Source organism: Tenrec ecaudatus, chromosome 11, assembly GCF_050624435.1.
Source record: "Tenrec ecaudatus isolate mTenEca1 chromosome 11, mTenEca1.hap1, whole genome shotgun sequence".
Lineage (NCBI taxonomy): Eukaryota > Metazoa > Chordata > Mammalia > Afrosoricida > Tenrecidae > Tenrec > Tenrec ecaudatus.
Genome location: NC_134540.1, coordinates 83,553,676 through 83,571,388, shown reverse-complemented (window position 1 = coordinate 83,571,388; position 17,713 = coordinate 83,553,676). Strand labels below are relative to the sequence as shown.

General features: G+C 42.8%; 1 protein-coding gene across 4 annotated transcripts in view; it reads right to left on the bottom strand.

Annotated features, from left to right (window-relative positions):
- LIMS1 (LIM zinc finger domain containing 1) overlaps window positions 1-17,713 on the bottom strand; it is a 168,476-nt gene that overhangs the window by 15,040 nt on the left and 135,723 nt on the right. For all 4 annotated transcript variants that reach the window (XM_075563359.1, XM_075563360.1, XM_075563358.1 and 1 more), the window contains exons 3-4: window positions 1,463-1,529; window positions 140-260 (exon numbers count right to left, since the gene is read on the bottom strand). In XM_075563359.1, the coding sequence (XP_075419474.1) occupies window positions 140-260; window positions 1,463-1,529 (188 nt within the window). The remainder of the gene's footprint in view (window positions 1-139; window positions 261-1,462; window positions 1,530-17,713) is intronic.

Genomic DNA, 17,713 nt, shown 5'->3' with positions numbered 1-17,713 from the left:
CAGTATATTGCTGTCTATGAGTTTCCAAACTTTAAGTTCAGTTCCTTAAGAGGCCTGCCTGCCAGTGCCCAAGAGACAGGCATGACCTTGTCTCGTCACTTTATCCACTAGCATTTGATAAGATCAAAATAACTCCTACCTCCCTGCATTCTTGACAAATCCAATATCTGCCAAAATCTCCTCACAGATGTCACAGCGGAAGCATTCGGGGTGCCAACTGTTATTCATGGCTTTAATAACTCGGCCAATAATGAATTCACCTGGGGAGGGGGGAAAACGCATATGAAAAAATGTTCAGGGTGAGGCAAAAAAACATCAGGGGAACAACACTTACACCTTTTTCTACAAATAAGGGCATTTTATATATGTACCTATCAGAGTAAGCAGGATCCATCAGCATAGGCAATAGGATTTAAAAAGACCTTCCACCCCATTGTGTGTGCTGCTGCTGCGGTTTAAAAATCCCCCCCTGGAACTCTATCTGTGAGTGTTATTAGAAAAATTTCTAAATACAGTTTTTCTTTTAAAACTTATGTAGGACTAAGCTTTTCTGAATGCCTTTTGGTTTTTCCTGGTCGAGGCTACTGAAATCCACAAGCAGATGTCCTCACCCCCGATACTTCATTTCTAGTCACTGGGAACCTTCTAGGAGAGCTGTTAGCAACCAGGGATGGGCTGAAGGCCAGCAGCAAGAGCAAGTAACAAGCACACTATGACCATCAAACACCTTAAGCATCCCACAGATTGTTCTCCCATCTCTTTCCATTACAAACCCGAAAGCAAATAGGTAAAGGTTCCACGAACAGGGGAAAAGAACATTTCCAAAGATCAATTAATGTCATTCTAAAATGTCCCAGGCAGTTCCTAAATACTTTCATACTAGAAGTCCTGAGGAATGTATTCTTCCCAGGTACCGACACTCTTACAATTATTTGGACATCAGCAACAGGGGAAGGACCTGGCACTGTATTTAATAAAACTTGAAAAACCAAAGCCACTGCTGTTGAGTGGACTCACAGCGACTCTATGGGACTGAGTGGAACTGCTCCCTAGGGTTTCTGAGGTTGTAAATCTTCACTGGAGCAGAAAGTCTCACCTTTTTCCTCTGAAGCAGCTAGTGGGTTTGAACCACTCACCTCATGGTTAGCAACATGATGCTTAACCCATTATGCTACCAGGGCTCCTAAACACACACCACCACCACTACTACCACCCCCCCGAAATCCACAGACATCCAAGTTGATACTGACTCATAGTGACCGTATAGGACAGGGTAAAACTCCCCCTGAGAGTTTTTAAGACTATTTACGAGAGTGGAAAGTCTTTCTCTCTTGGAGCAGCTAGTGGTTTTGAACCTCGCAGTGAACAGCCCAGCTCATGACCACTTTCACTACTGACACTGCTACACAATTGAATGATGCACTTTGAAATTGACTGCATTGCAATCAGCAGTCACACTTACCACACTGATGACAGCAAGGAGCAAAAAGCATCTGGAAATCATGTTCACAATACTTCCTTCCTTCAAACTGGGATAAAAAGGACCATCACATTAAAAATGAGAAATTATCACAGGATAAATATGATCATGCTCGGAATTTTCTGCTGGGATTTTAAAAAGCATGTCTTTTTAAAATAACTTTCTGCAAACCTACATGTTGTCAGAGACACAGATGTTGAACAAATTGGGACAAAGGCTAATATTATTGCTCTTGAATACAGTGACTTTACTTCCAAATATGTTTGATCATTTTTGTTCGTATATTATAACATCTTTAAGAATACAAAACCAAAAAAAAAGAAAAAAAAGAATACAAAACTAGCATTGGGCTACTGTCCACCCCAAAATATGCACACACACACACACACACACACACACACACACACACACACACACACACACAATTTCTATGCCATTGTAGGGGGCACATGTACATCAGCACCCTGAAACACTTGCAAGATGGCACATGCTACAATTCTATTGTCTGCCTGTGACTGAGGTTGAAAGATGTGGCTAACAACAGTGAGCAGACCACTCGTACACGTGCTTCCGTAGAGCTGAGGGAGGCAGTGTACACCTGGAGTGGGCCACGATGAAGCACTGGGAGGCAGAGCATCAGCGTGGCCTGTGTGGGGAAAGTTATCAATAGCCTCGACACGGTGTGGGACTGCAGCCCCAGCAGAGCACAAGGTAGTACCAAGTGATCCCAATGCTTTATAACACATGCTACGCATGTAACAGTTGCTATTTTACGAAATGTTCTCATATAGATTGTCTCATGTGATCCTCTCCCAACCTTCTGATGGGTGGGTGAGGACATTTGCTTAGAGAGAAAAAAACAATTTTCCTACGATCAAAGAGAGAGTCAATTGTGAAACTCCATTTTTGCCTCTCAATTTGGTTGCCAGCAAATGACCTCCCACCATATTTAGGTTGATTTGTATTTTAAGTGTAAATACACACACAAGGTACACAACACACACACACGCATTGTTTGGGCAAGGTATATTTCTAAATACACACAGTTTAATATTAACATTTAAAATGAAACCAATAAATCTCTCTTTTCAGAGTAGATCAGTGTTTCCAAAGTGAGCGGCACTGTCCCTTGAGGAGAGATACCTCCACTTCATCCTGCGTTGTAGGTGATTGTACACAAGTTTTTCATTGCCAAGGGGATGCTGAGTAAGCTTTTCTCTGAAAAGGCAATGGCAAGCCAATTAAGTTTGGGAACCTATCTAAATGATGGAATAAAAATATGATTTGATAGTGAGCAAGTTATTCTTTATAGTGACCCTGGTATTCTTTAAAAGTTGGAAACAGCATATCCTTCATTATGAAATAGCTCACAGAGCTATTTATAATTTCCTTTTCCCACAGGATTTCATCCTCGTATAAATATATATATAAATATATATATATATTATGTCAAAGAAAGAACTTTATTTCAAGAAGTAAATTTCTATCAAGAAGCCAGCCCAGCCCAGTCAGGGGTCTGATGCTAGCCGGAGGGCTCATTAGCTTCACTTAACTGCAGGCCAATGAGGTAGAAAGGTGAAGCAGGGAGCAGGGAGATTTCAGGCCGGTAGGTACCACCCCTGCCGGCAGAGTTCCAGCAAGGATGAAGAAGGCAAGGGGCAAGAGAGGATGAAGACGAGGGGCAAAAGCGGATGGCAAAGTTCTATCTTTCTTCTAGAAAAGGCCACACACCCAAGGAGGCATCATCTTGATGGACAGGTTGGACTCTGTCCCTGCCTCCACACTGGTACCATCGAGTTCACATAAAGTTGAACCACGGCAGTCCCTGACCCTCTGCCAAACATAATGTCCTTCTCCAGGAACCGGTCCCTCCTGCTACCATGTCTGAATTGCAAGAGACCCAAGTCTTGTCATCCTCATTTCTAAAGAGCATCCTGGTTGTACTGCTTGAAAGACAGATTTGTTCCTTCTGCTGTCAGTCCACACTACCATCAATGCTCAAAGGCACCAATTCATCTTCTTACACCTTCCCTATCATTGTCCAGCTCTCCTATGCGTACAACACAGCTGAAATGACCATGACTTGGGTCAGGTGCACCTTCGTTCTCACAGGACCATCCCCTCCCCCCACATAGGCTTTTTAAACATTGCATCAGGCCTTTTGCAGCAAATCTTTCCGATGCCAGAGTTGGATGTTTTTAACTGCTGCTTCCATGGGCGTTGATCTAAGTAAAATGAAATGCACGACAGTTTCAATATTTTCTTTCTTTACAATAAGGCTATTTATTGGTCCAGCTGGATCTTCATGGGTCTTACATATTTGCCAGGGTAACTCAGCAGGCTGACTTTAACGTCTTGTAAAATCTACTTCCGTTGCCTGTGCATATTTGGGTGCAATTAGCTCAAAGTTGTTCCGCGTAGATCCATCTGGTGAAATGTATCTCCACCTTGAAGAGGAGTAAATGAACATAGGCTGGAACCAGAGCAGGCGTTTCTGTTGCTTTTCTTCCGCCACTTGCCCACAGGACTAGACCCTTTTATGAATGTAAGCCATTTTTTTGGGGAGACCCGCTTCAAGGCCTGTAATATGGTATGCTCCCGTCAACAAGACTGTTAAGGGTGCCCCCGGAATCCCTGGCTTGGCTAGCTCGTGACTGATAAAACTCTAGGAGCGTTCTAATCTTTCCTGGGGGTGCATTTTTACTTCTCTGGATATCTTCTTTGGAATTATGCAAGCAAGTTTACCATCATTTCTCGCCCCTGTTGGCCCTTTGAGTTCTTTGGTGCCAGAGACTGTTGGGCAGATGACCACTGTGCACCACTTCCACCGTCCACTCCACAAGTCTGGCTATGCCCGTCTGCACCCTCCGTCTGGGGCATCTCCTTCCACTTCTTCTTTGCAGGGAAACAGCAAGCCATCAGCAGTCATTCTCCCATTTCCAGGCGCTTCTTCCTGGCCAGCCAGTGACTCCCTCGCTCTCCTGCTGCTCACTCGGGGAAGCCCGTTGACTTGCCTCTCGGCCCTGCCAGAGGCTCCCACCAGTGTCCCCGGAGTGCAGTGGCCCCCAGCCGTCCCCCATCCGGGTCCTGGGCCGGGAGTGGCCGGACTGGGTCTGTCCCGCGCCCGCCGTTCCCCGAGGGCCCCCAAACGGCAGGAACTGCACGCCGGCGCCGAGTGCGCGGGCCGCCCTGCCCTATCTAATTATTTTTTATATTTAAACCTTTAATGGATAGATTACCTAACCACACTTCTCTGAAATTAAAACGTATATGACATAAAATGTTATATTTTCATTTTTTGAAATCATACAGTTTTTCTTGTGCATTGCTATTACAATGCTCACGATTGAACACATAATTTAAAATATATTGTAAAATTTTTTGTTGTTATTTTCTACTTACGAAGCAAATCTTTCCCTAAGCAGGACTGTCCTTCCCAGCCCCCCCCAAATTCTTTCATGTATCCATGGATAAATATAATTCACTGCTAAAATGAGCTAAGGTTCAGAGTTAATTGTAGATCTATTTTCTATTTTGGGGCTTGTGCTGGAGGGAAAAAAATGTGCTGAGATAGAAATTAGTCACAGGAACTGTTAAAGCCATTCTCCTTTGAAGCTTTGAGCTCCTTATAAGGTATGTAGTGGCTTTAAAAAGTTCAGGGGAAAATGGAATTTAAAAGATAGTGGGATTAAAAAAAAAAGATAGTTGGATTTTTCCACCAACTGTTTTGAAGCCCCATGTATATGCTAAAAAACAGTATTTAATGATCAAATTCTGTTTGTAATGATGTATCCATTGTTAACTTTGACAAGTTCAGTGTAGATTTAGCTCAATTTACTGACAATATCTATCATATTTTACCTGGCAAAGCCAGTCTACACAGTCACATCAGAGTGGTGTTTTGTTTTTTGTCACAAGGGTTACTTCATTGTTAAAGTCAAATGAATGAGATCTAATATAATTAATGTACTCATTTTAAGTTAGAAATAGATGTTAATGAATCAGTATGCTGTTATGCAATCCTCAATTTATAATAATACTTTTAAAGCTGCACTTTAAACTATTTTATGAAGTGAGATACATTCCTTCTCTGAATGCATGTTTGGCATATGTACAGAATTCTAGTGTTTGGCATTAGCAGTACCCAAAGAAGAAATCAAGTATAAAGACTCAAAGAAATAATCTCATTTCATTAGAAATAATCAACCCGTACTCTGTATTTCACATATGAAGATCAATGCTGCTTAAAACGAGTCCAGTAGTTAGTGTAGATGCACCCGCCCCTCAGTGGTATGATTCTGTTCCAAAGACCCAGTCATGATGTAAAAATTAGTGTTATTGGGAACCCCTGTTGTCTTTGGGGCCTCCCAAGCCCAAGTCACTCAGCACCGGCTGGGTGCCTCTGACACATTTCGAAATGCATGCGGTGAGTTGGTCCCCGTTCCCCAGCACTGTGGTACTCGTGGGAGTTAGTGGTGGTGATGGTTGACAGTCGCTTGCCACCTACTGCTTCCTGTCCTAGGCAGGGACCTTGTTCTCCTCCTACTCCTCCTGTGGTCCTCTTTCTGCTCCCCTTTCCCTCCAGTAACCTCCCTGGCACCTTAGGGCCCTTGCCTTGACTCCCCCTGCCCATTGATGACTTTGTGTCATCACACTGTCACCCTAGGCCAGACTGAACTGACACAGAGAAAAAGGGTGGAGGGTGGTTGGTCTCTGTCCCTTTTCAGGCCTGATCATCTCTGAGGTATATCATGGGGCCTCTCGTGTATCCTTAGAGGTGCCCAAGGAGGGTGCTCTGGTCCCATCCTCAGCCCGATGAGAAGCCCAGACAGTCTTAGAATTTTCCCAAGTCCTCCTCCAAGGTACCTGGACAGGCCCTGCTTCCCTGTGATCAGGTGGGAAAGGCCTGGCCACGCTGCTTGGCAGCATTTTCAAAGTCCCCACACAAACATGGCCCAGCCAAGTGGGCACACAACTTTAAACATCACAGTCAGCATTATTCTCGGCTCCCACCTCAATGTCCATTACTGCCGGATAGGTGTCATTAATGTGCAAAATAGTCTAACAGTAAATTTTTACTATTGTCATAAACGCAAAATGTCCAATGACAGGACAGTTGGAAAGTGAGCAGTAGGTGTATATTGTAATTGTTAACAGGAGGTAAAATGTTAAAATAAACATTATAAATAATAAATTAGGGTTGACTTTAATTTGAATACATCTTTGAAGACATGATTTAAAATAGGTCCATATTGTAGTGGATTGAGACCACTAGAATCCAAATGCAGAGTCAGTTGCTGACTGGTGGTATGACCTTGGGCAAGTTGTTTACCTTCTCAATGCCACACTGAGAAGAATCACTGACTTATGCATTGTTGATTCTAACACAAGACACATTCCCACCGTGGTCATCCTTTCTCAGCAAGCCTCTGCTTTTCAGGAGTCTCCCTTTTAGGCTACGAGTTTATTTTGCAAACAGGAGATGAAAAGGCACAACCCTGTAAGCAAGCCATCACAGCTACTCCCACCTGCTTCCACCTCTCCCAGATAGCTGAATGCAGGACATATAACAGACTCCTACAGGCAAGCTTCACCCTCCCCATGAGAGTACACAGAGAGACTGGAAAGCCCACTGGGAGTAAAGAGCCTGCTTAACTATTGTACTTGGCATCCTGGCGCCATGCCTTATGTTAAGAAACGGTACTCTTTTCTTGTAAAGTGGGGAACACAAGTGCTACCGTGACAATAAAAGTATTACCAGGCAAATCTATTTTAGGGAGGGAAAAAAATGGATCCAGAAATTGAACCCTCTGAAACTGGAGTAGGATAATTTGGTATCGATGACTCTGAAGTAGTGCATATCCCAAGAGTATGTGGACTCCTGTGGTAAGCTTCAGATCGGGGGGCTCCTTCCGCTGTCACAGCACCCCTTTGGGCAAACATTAAGTACAACAGAACAAAGCACGTCCAGGCCCGGTGTCAGCCTCATAACGTTATGTTTGAGCCCACAGTTGCTGCCTCTGGGTCGACGTCTCATGGAGGGTCTTCCTCTTTTTTGCAGCCTCTCTCCTTTAACAAACAATGTCCTTTTCCAGGTACTGGGAATCATGTCCAAAGCATGCAAAGACCAAGTCTCTCCAGCCTCACTCCTCATGAGCATTCTAGCTGTCCTTCTTCGAAGACAGATTTATTTGCTCTTCTGGCACTCCATGGTATTTCCGGTATTCGCCTGGTCTTCCTTACTCTCTGCCTAACCTTGCCTATGTGAATGATGTGACTGAAAATACTAGAGCTTGGGTCAAGCACACGTTAGTCTTCCAAGAGGCATCCTTGCTCTTTAATACTTTGAACAAGTCCTCTATAGCATATCAATCCAATGCAAAATGGTGTTTAATTTATCTGACTGTAACAGTTGCCTGTTTTCTGCAATGTGTAGAAATTATCAGTGATCAATTGGCTTGATTTCTGAGCTTCAGAGAAAAATCAGAAATTGAACCAAAGTAAAATTTTGAGATATAATTTAGAAAAAATCAGAAGTTATAAATTTGAAAGACTCAAACTCCCATGATTTCTTTCTAGATAACTACACATTTCCAAACTAATTTACAGCCATCCTCATTAGTATAGTGGTAGCTCCTCTTGTCAAAACTGATTGATAACGAAGCAAACAGGAAGTTTTACTTTTTAGCAATTTTACTGACATACAATTCACATGTCATACATTTCAACAGTTCAATCACATTCACAGGAGTTGCACAACCATCATTACAATCAATTCCAGGATCTTTCTTCTTTCATGTACTCATTGTTGTTAGCGTCCCATTTCCTGCCAGCCTCCCTTGTCATGCCCCTTGGAATCTATTAATCCATTGTTATTTCTACAGGTTTACCTAATCTGGGTTTCATATACAGAAAAATCTTACAAAATTAAAACAGAATACAAACAAATGGCCCAATAACAATGGTCCAATAAGGGGGGAGGGGTTCAATCAATAACAAAGCAGAAAATATTAAAAACTGGAGCAATTATACATTAGGTTAAAAGAAGGAGATCAATGACAATGTGCCACATTTTGACCTAACTACAATTGCTGTCATCCACCCTACAATGTATCCTGTCTGTAACAAGGTCTTTCCCATATGTGGTTCATAGTCACAGGAAATTCACTAGGAGCTTGGGACCGCAGGGGATGCTGCAAATGGGTTTGGGGTCTTGATTATCTTCTGTGAACTTCTGTAATGTGGGTGTTCAAAATTTAAGCCCTAATACTATTCCCTCCTCCAGAGTTGGATTTTATTATTTACAATCCTTGGATCACACAGGTTACCCAAAATCTTTAAAAACCTAGGGTGCTACCACCTGCAAGTATCAGGAGCTGTTCAGTGAGGGAACAGATGAACTCAAAGCAAGAGAAGTTGCTTTAAACTGTTGTTTAGTCTTAGACTTCTATGAAGAGTATCTCCAGTGAGATAAAAAGAAAACTCCAGCATTAAAAATAGAGCTGATATCTTATTTTAAGTCAAGTAAGTAACATCATGATAAATGGAGAAAAGGGTGAAGTTGTCAAGGATTCTGTCTTGGACCCGCAATCAAGGCTCGTGGATGCAGCAGTCAAGAGTAAAAAAGGCATATTGCATTAAGTAATCTGCTGCACAAGACCCCTTTAGAATACTGAAGAGCCAGGATGTTACTTTGAGGACTAAGGGCACCTGACCCAAGCCATGGTATTCTTTATTGCATTATATGCATGTGAAAGCTGGACACTGAATAAGGAAGGCCACACCACACTCCTTCCGCTCCCTTCCTCGCTTCAGAGGACAGCACTGAAACTACAGCTGAGGGAGAGGCACACATCTGAGCAGAGCACACAGGAGCCAATGAAGAGGGAAGGAGAGAAAGTGGAACACATCCTGGCTCACCAAGCCCCTAGGATGAGGACCACAGGGCCGGCCCCACCATAAGACATGATGTTCCTCACTGACCCATAGTGCTATGAGGGGCAACACTGGAGGCACAGTGCGGGAACTGTGCCAGATCTGACCCCACCACACTGGGGCAAAATACTATGACATGCAATAGAGCAGCAAGGGGAGCAATCCTCGGGGAATGCCAAAAATAGACTTTGGGGCCACGGCATGGCACCCCATCAGGCTGGACTGGAAAACACTCCTAAAGGTCAACAAACAGACCTGGAACTATTTAGAACTACTTATAGGCTTTCCTTTTTTTTGGTCATTGGTTTTTGTTTTCTTTTGTTGTTGGGCTTTGCTCTGTCTTGTTTTTGTGCTTAGTATTGTCTCTGCATGTCTATCTAGATAAGATATGCAGGATAAACAATCTGGAGGAGAAAACAAAGGGGCCAGTGGTTCCAGAGGGACATGGGTGAGGGAAAGGTGGGGGAAAGGAAGTGGGTGTTAACAAACTCAGGGACAAGAGAACAACAAGTGATCTAAAAAAATCAATCAATGGTCAGGAGGGTATAGGATGCCTGGTAGGACTTGATCAAAAGCAATGTGAGAGGAATTACTGAAATACAACAGAACGAAGTATTAAGGCAGCAGACGGACACTGGGCCTCTACTCAAGTACCCCTTCAGTGCAAGAACACTTTGTTCTAATAACCTGGCATTCCATGATGCTCAGCTCCCCGACATGATTGTTGAAGACAAAATGGGTGCATAAACAATTGTGGTAAACAAAGCTAATGGTACCAAGCTATCAAAAGACAGAGCATTGGAGTCTTAAAGGCTTGAAGAGAAATAAGCGACCATCTAGCTGAGAAGCAGCAAAGTCCACATTGAAGACCACAGCAGCCTGTGTGATCATGAGTTGTCAATGGGATCAGCTATCAGGCATCAAAGACTAAGACAAAAACATCTTATTAATGTGAACGAGGGTGAGTACAGAGTGGAGACCCAAAGCCCATCTGTAGACAGTTGGACATCACCTTATAATAGGGTCACAAGGAAGAGATGAGCCAGTCAGGGTGCAGTACAGCACTGATGAAACATATAACTTTCCTCTAGTTCTTTAATGCTTCCTCCCCACTATCATGACCCCAAATCCAGATAGACCAGAGCATGTACACAGGTACAGCTAAGAGCTTAAAACACAGGGAATCCAGGAAAGATAAACCCCTCAGGGCCAATAATGAGAGTAGCCATTCCAGGAGGGAAAGGGAAAGGTGGGGGGAGAAAGGAGACACTGCTCACAAGGATCTTCCTTTAACCCCCTCTCTTGGGGACAGATAACAGAAAAGTGGGTGAAGGGAGGCATTGGTCAGTGTAAGACATAAAAAAAATCAATAATTTATACATTATCAAGGGCTCATGAAGAAGGGAGACTGGATAGGGCAGAGGTTGTACACTGGTGCATATGGGAGCTGGAGGCACAGGGAATCCAGGGTGGACGATACCTTTAGGACCAGGGATGTGAGGGGGGATGCTGGGAGAGTGGAGGGTGAGTGGGTTGGAAAGGGGGAACTGATTACAAGGATCCACATGTGACTTCCTCCCTGGGAGATGGACAGCAGAGAAGGGGGGTAAGGGAGGCTCCGGATAGGGCAAGATATGACAAAATAACAATCTATAAATTATCAAGGGCTCACGAGGGAGGGGGGAGCGGGGAGGGAGGGGAAAAAAAGGGCTTAAGTGGAGAGCAAATGCTTTGAAAATGATTAGGGCAAAGAATGTACGGATGTGCTTTATACAATTGATGTATGTATATGTATGGATTGTGATAACAGTTGTATGAGCCCCTAATAAAATGTAAAAAAAAAAAGGGGGGGAGGATGGGGAAAGGAGGGGAAATATGAGGAGCCGATACTAGGGCTCAAGTAGAAAGAAAATATTTTGAAAATGATGATAGGAACAAATGTAAAAATGTGCTGGAAACAATGGATGTATGTATGTATGGACTGTGATAAGAGCTGTACGAGCCCCCAGTAAAATGATCTGAAAAAAGAATGAAAGAAAAATTGATGCATTTGAATTGCGGTGCTTGAGAAGAATATTGAAAGTACCAAGGATTGCTAAAAGGACAAACTAATTTGTAGTGAAAGAATAAAAGCCAGCGTGCTCCTTAGAGGCAAGGAGCAAGACTGATCTTACGTATCGTATCGTCAGGAGAGAACAGTCTCTGGAGAAGGCCATTGTGTTTGGTAAAGTGGAAAGGCAGTAAAAGAAAGAAGGCCCGCAGTGCGATGGATGGACATGGTGGCTGCAACAATGGGCTCAGGCCCAGGAACAATTGTGAGGGTGGCACAGGGGCGCAGTAGGTTGGAGACGACCCTACGGCATGTAACAAGGACACAGTTTGAAAATCTCCGCTTGCTGATTCTGCTAGCTAAGGAGAAAATCCCACCTTAGCTGCCAACTGTGTGGTAACCATCAGCATAAATCCAAACTCTCACCCACGGGGATTGATCCAGTCAGTGCTTAACCTCCCACTCTTCTATTTTCATTGCAAGCTCCCCAATTCCTCTCAAAACTGGCCCAGAGCGACCAAGTTAAACGGACATTGCTCTCCAGGACGGCTGCAAATACAGCAAGCGCTTCTCTGACCCTAGCCACCTGGAGCTGAGTCCAAGCTTCTCAGCCACCAACTTAATAACTCAACACATCACCCCAATCTTCTACCCCAATGGCCACAGATTTGGGGCTGGTTTTACATTATCGTTGCAGGATTCCAGCCACTAGGCTCAAGAGGTCCCCATGATATCCTGCTGCCCCTTTGGGTTTGATAGGTCAATGGAATGACTGAATGAATTCACAAAGCTTATACAAGAGTCAACCAGAAAGTATTGCTGCTAGGGTTTCTATCTATACATGCATTTCGTTTATTCCAAACAAAACAGGTTTAAACATGCCTCTTTTACTAAGGGATGTCTGAAAACAAGTTCTATCAATAATAGACCTGTCTTAGTCTTATTAGGGTGCCTTAAAAAATCCAATCAAAACAATGGCTCCCCAAAAGATGTACTGGGCCAGTTCAATCAATTCAAGGCAAAGAAGTTGGTTTAGCCAGATTTGTAAGGTAGAAGTGGGATGGCTGAAAACAAAACGGGTGCATAAGCAAATGTCGTGAAGAAAGCTGATGGCGCCCAGCTATCAAAAGATATAGTGTCTGAGGTCTTAAAGGCTTGAAGGTAAACAGCAGCCATCTAGATCAGAAGCAACAAAGCCCATATAGAAGAAGCACACCAGCCTGTGCGATCACAAGGTGTCGAAGGGATCAGGTATCAGGCATCATCAGAACAAAAAATCATTATCATTATGAATGAGGGGGAGTGCGGGGTAGAGACCCAAAGCCCACCTGTAGGCAACTGTACATACCCTTATGGAAGGGTCTCGGGGAGATGAGCCACTCAGGGTGCAGTATAGCAATGATGAAACATACAACTTTTCTCCAGTTTCTAAATGCTTCTTCCCCACCCACTATCATGATCCCAATTCTACCTTACAAATATAGCTAGACCAGAGGATGTACACTGGTACAGACAGGAAAAGGAAACAGGGAATCCAGGGCGGATGATCCCTTCAGGATCAGTGGTGAGAGTGATGATACCAGGAAGGTGGAGGGGAAAGGGGGAACTGATTACAAGGATCTAAATATAACCTCCTCCTTGGGGCAGACAATAGAAAAGTAGGTGAAGGGAGACGTCAGACAGTGTAAGATATGCCAAAATAATAATATGTAAATTATCAAGGGTTCATGAGGGAGGAGAGAGCGGGTGGGGGGAGGGAATGAGACGCTGATGCCAGGGGCTTAAGTTGAGAGTAAATATTTTTAAGATGAGTGCAACGAATGTACAAGTGTGCTTTACACAATTGATGTATGTATGGATTGTGATAAGAGTTGTATGAGCCCCTAATAAAATAATTTTTTTTTAAAAAGGAATTTCATTGGGGCCATAATTGGGATGGGGGGTGGGGCAGGGAAGGAAGCATTAAAGAACTAGAGGAAAGTTATGTTTAATCAGTGCTATACTGCATCCTGACTGACTCATCTCTTCCTTGTGACCCTTCTGTGAGGGAATGTCCACCTGTCTACCGATGGGCTTTGGGTCTCCACTCCACCCTCCCCCTCATTTACACTGACAGAATTTTATGTTCTGAGTCTTTGATGCCTGATACCTGTGATCCAATCAATACCTCATAATCACACAGGCTGGTGTGCTTCTTCCATGTGGGCTTTATTGCTTCTCAGCTAAATGGCCGCTTGTTTATCTTTAAGCCTTTAAGACCCCAGACGCTATACCTTTTGATAGCCGGGCACCATCAACTTTCTTCATGATATTTGCTTATGCACCCATTTTGTTTTCAGCCATCCCACTTCTACCTTACAAATCTGGCTAGACCAGAGCATGTCCACTGGGACAAATAAAAGAGTTTGAAATACAGGGAATCCAGAACAGTTAAACTACTTAGGAGCAGTAATGAGAGTAGCTATACCAGGAAGGTAAAAAGGGAAGATGAGGGGAGAAAAGGGGGAATTGATCAGTGATCAACATATAATCCCCACCCAGGGGAACAAACAACTGAAAAGTAGGTAAAGGGAGACAGTAGTCAGTATAAGACTTGGGAAAAAAAAGAATAAGTTATCAAAGGTTCATGAAGGAGGGGTAGAGGGAGGGAGAAAATGAGGAGCTGATACCAAGGGCTCAAGTAGAAAGAAAATGTTTTGAAAATGACGATAGCAACATATATACAAGTGTGCTAGACACAATGGATGGACATATAGATTGTGATAAGAGCAGTAAGAGACCCCAATAAAATGATTAAGAAAAAAAAGAATTTCATTGGGGTCATTAACCCAGTTCCACCTACAACTTTGCTCCTGACCATTCAGACATTTTATTTAGTCCCCAAATTGGAACAATGAAAAGGAACATGATGTGAGTTTCCACAAGGATACCAAAACGGTCCTGAGGTCATGGTAAATAACAAAGAGTGATTCATCTTCCTTGGGGAAGGTTCCCCCCCCAAAAAAACAAACAAACTCATGGCCATCAAATTGATTCTGACTCATAGTGTCCCTATTATAGCTAAGGGGAGAACCATCCCTGTAGATTTTCGAGACTGTCTAACTCTTGATAGGAGTAGAAAACTGCATCTTTCTCCCAGAAACCCACTGGTTTCAAATTGCTGACCTTGAGGTTAGCAGTGCAATGCATAACCATTACACCAATAGGACTCCTGAAAAAAAGTTAGAGAGATGGGAACTCCACCTTCAGACCTGGATAGATCTAGATGGAGAATATACTGAGAAGTACTAACGTCCCATTTTTTAGGTGATAAAAGTTTTTAATGACTTTGTAGCAGTATTTTTTGACTCATCCTTCAACTTACCAATAGATGACACAAATGAAGAAACGCATAGAGCACAGTCTGAGAGTTCTCAGGAGGACGCTTTCCTGTCCTTAAAAGACATGCTACCCTCTTGAGAGCAGATATTCCTACCAACTCGGAAGTTCTCCTAGCCTCTGCTTTCAAAGGTCTGTGTTGCTTTCAGTCTGGTCAGTGCCCTAATCGTTAGCCGCAAGTGTGGTTTGATTTAAAAAGTCAAATATTTTTTTATTTTCTGCAAGAAGATCCCACATCTTGTAATGATTTGAAATGGTTTGCCATAAATTGCTTTGAACCAACTGACTCAGCAGATAAACAACTCATTGAATGGGAACATTTCCCCCCAGCCAGTCTTCCACTCAGGCTTCAGCCTTCCTGAGTCATCAGGATGCAGTCCTGGAGGAAATGAGCGAAGAAATCGCTGTACTTTATTGTAATACTAAATCACTCATCATAAATGGGTCTTTTCCTGTTATGCATTTTATGATAGGGAAAAAAGGGTACATTTCGGAAATCCAAGCTAAGGAGGAGGAAACAAATCTGAAGTATGTTGTCAACAAAGAGCTCAAGCCCTCAATGTTCTCAGGTTGAAAGCTACCAAAATCCTAAATTGTTGGCTTAGTCCATCCTCTAACTTGCAAAAATAACCTTTGAAATTCTATCCTTCTGTAACTATTGGTCATCACTAATAGTTACAGAGCAATATACCTTCTAAGTTGTTGGTTTTGTTTTTTAAAAACCAAACCTACTGCCATCAAGTCTATTGCAATGAGGACCAAGTCCCAAGTCCTTGGCTTAGTCTATCTTCTGATTTGTAATGATCAAAAGTTACAGAATGGTATCATTTCCAAGAGTTTTACAAGTCAGAAAGTGGACTAAGCCAAGGGCCTAGGACTTGGTCTGCGTTGGAATAGATTCTATTGTCATAGGTTTGGTTTTGTGTGGGAACTATTTACATTTCATTTCCAAAAGTGCTTTTGGGGATAACACATTTAAGATACTTTTTTGGGCTGGAGATAAATTTGGGTAACACAACAGTAGATTTAGGAATCACTAAAGAGTAAACACATCTGTCTTAATAGAAGTATAGGCAGAATGCTCCTTAGAGACGATGGAGAAAACGTCTCTCATGTACTTTGGGCATGTTGTCAGAAGAGATCAGTCGCTGAAGAATGACATAATGCTTGGTAAAGTGGAAGGGTAGTGAGCAAGAGAAAGGCTCTCCCCAGATGAACTGATGTAGTGGCTGCAATAAAGGGCTCAAACATGAGAACAATTGTGACGATGGCCCAGGACCGGGCACTACTTTGTTCTATTGTACATAGATGTTTGCTATGATTTGGAATTGACTCAACAGTTCCTACAACAACAATCAGTGTTATGAAGAGGCTTCAAAAAGTTCAAGGAAAATATAATTAAACAATGGCACAAGAATTAAAGCTTACAACAGTCGACTTCGTAGAGCCAGAACCACAAATCTGGCTGACTATTGGTGACCTGCCTTGCTGTTTGCTGCCTGTGGTCGGATAGCCTGAAATGCTCTACAGAGGACTACCTGGTGGCCCTCAAGACTTGATGAACTGCCAGTGTATTGCCTGTCTCATGGAAGTGAGTTACACAGAGCCATTTATTTGTACTGCTTTATAGATTAATTAACTGTTTATTTCTTATGTTATATATCTATATAAATGTATATATAATCATTAGTGTCCTGGGTTTGTTTCTCTAGAGAACCCTGTTTAACAGACCATCTCAACTTGACAAACACCTACTTGTCTCTGGCTTCTTCCAAGACCTTGAATTGATCCCATGTCCTGACAAGAATAAAAATTCATATAAAATATGTCCAGAGAATTATGACAGGCCAAGATACAGTCACACCAGAAAATGTAGAAAACAAACTTTTCATTCCACAATAATGTAAGGTCTACAGTGGAATTATAAAGATGCAATGGAGTTCCCACATGCACATTACCAAACTGCCCGTGGTGTTCCCATCGTACACCAGGGGGCGGCACACTTTTGCTGTAACAGGCTAGAGCACAATCCAGGTGCTGTGGGTCAAATGGACTCTGTACTTACAACTCAGTTTGCCCTGTGAGCTGTAAGGCAGCCATAGGCAATATGCAAACAAACAAACATTGCTGTGTGTCCATAAACCTTTTGTTGATGAACACTGAAAACAGAATTCTATGTACTTTTCATAGTTTTATAAAACAATGTTATAAAATAGTCATCTTCTTTGAGTTTTCCTCCAACAATTTAAAATTACAAACCACTGCTGAAAAACAGGTGGCAGTTTGAAACTGGCCAGTGGCCAATCTCGCAGCCTTCATCCTCCATATTGTAGGAATCTAGAAGTTCATCGGGCACCAGCTCTAGGGAGAGGCTTTCTCTCTCTGTTCACTCTGGTGAAGGTCCTTGGCTCCTTTCAACACACATGTATTCAAACTAGGCAATTTACATTGGTAAAATACTCTTTACTGAACTACAGGCTCTACAAATTCCCCTAGTTTGTGGTACCAACAGATATCAAATTAATTAGAAAAGCCCCTGTACCTGACAAAATTAAAGTTGCATGGGAAGATAAACATATACATAAACAGCTATACTAAAACATGATCTCCACCTTGGAAGCACAGAGAAAGTGCTGTATGAATAATCACATTTAGGCAGGCAGGACGAGGTGGAACACACCACTACAAGTATCTTGACATAAGAAACACCTTAGGTAAACTAGTCCACGTTGGTAACAGGCGTTACAGGGCAGAAGAATTAGTAAATTCCATCGACATTCCTCACTGGTAATTCATTACTATCTTAAAGTCAAGCAGAACCCAAACCTACTTCCACTGAGTCGACTGCAAATCATTGTGACGCCATACAG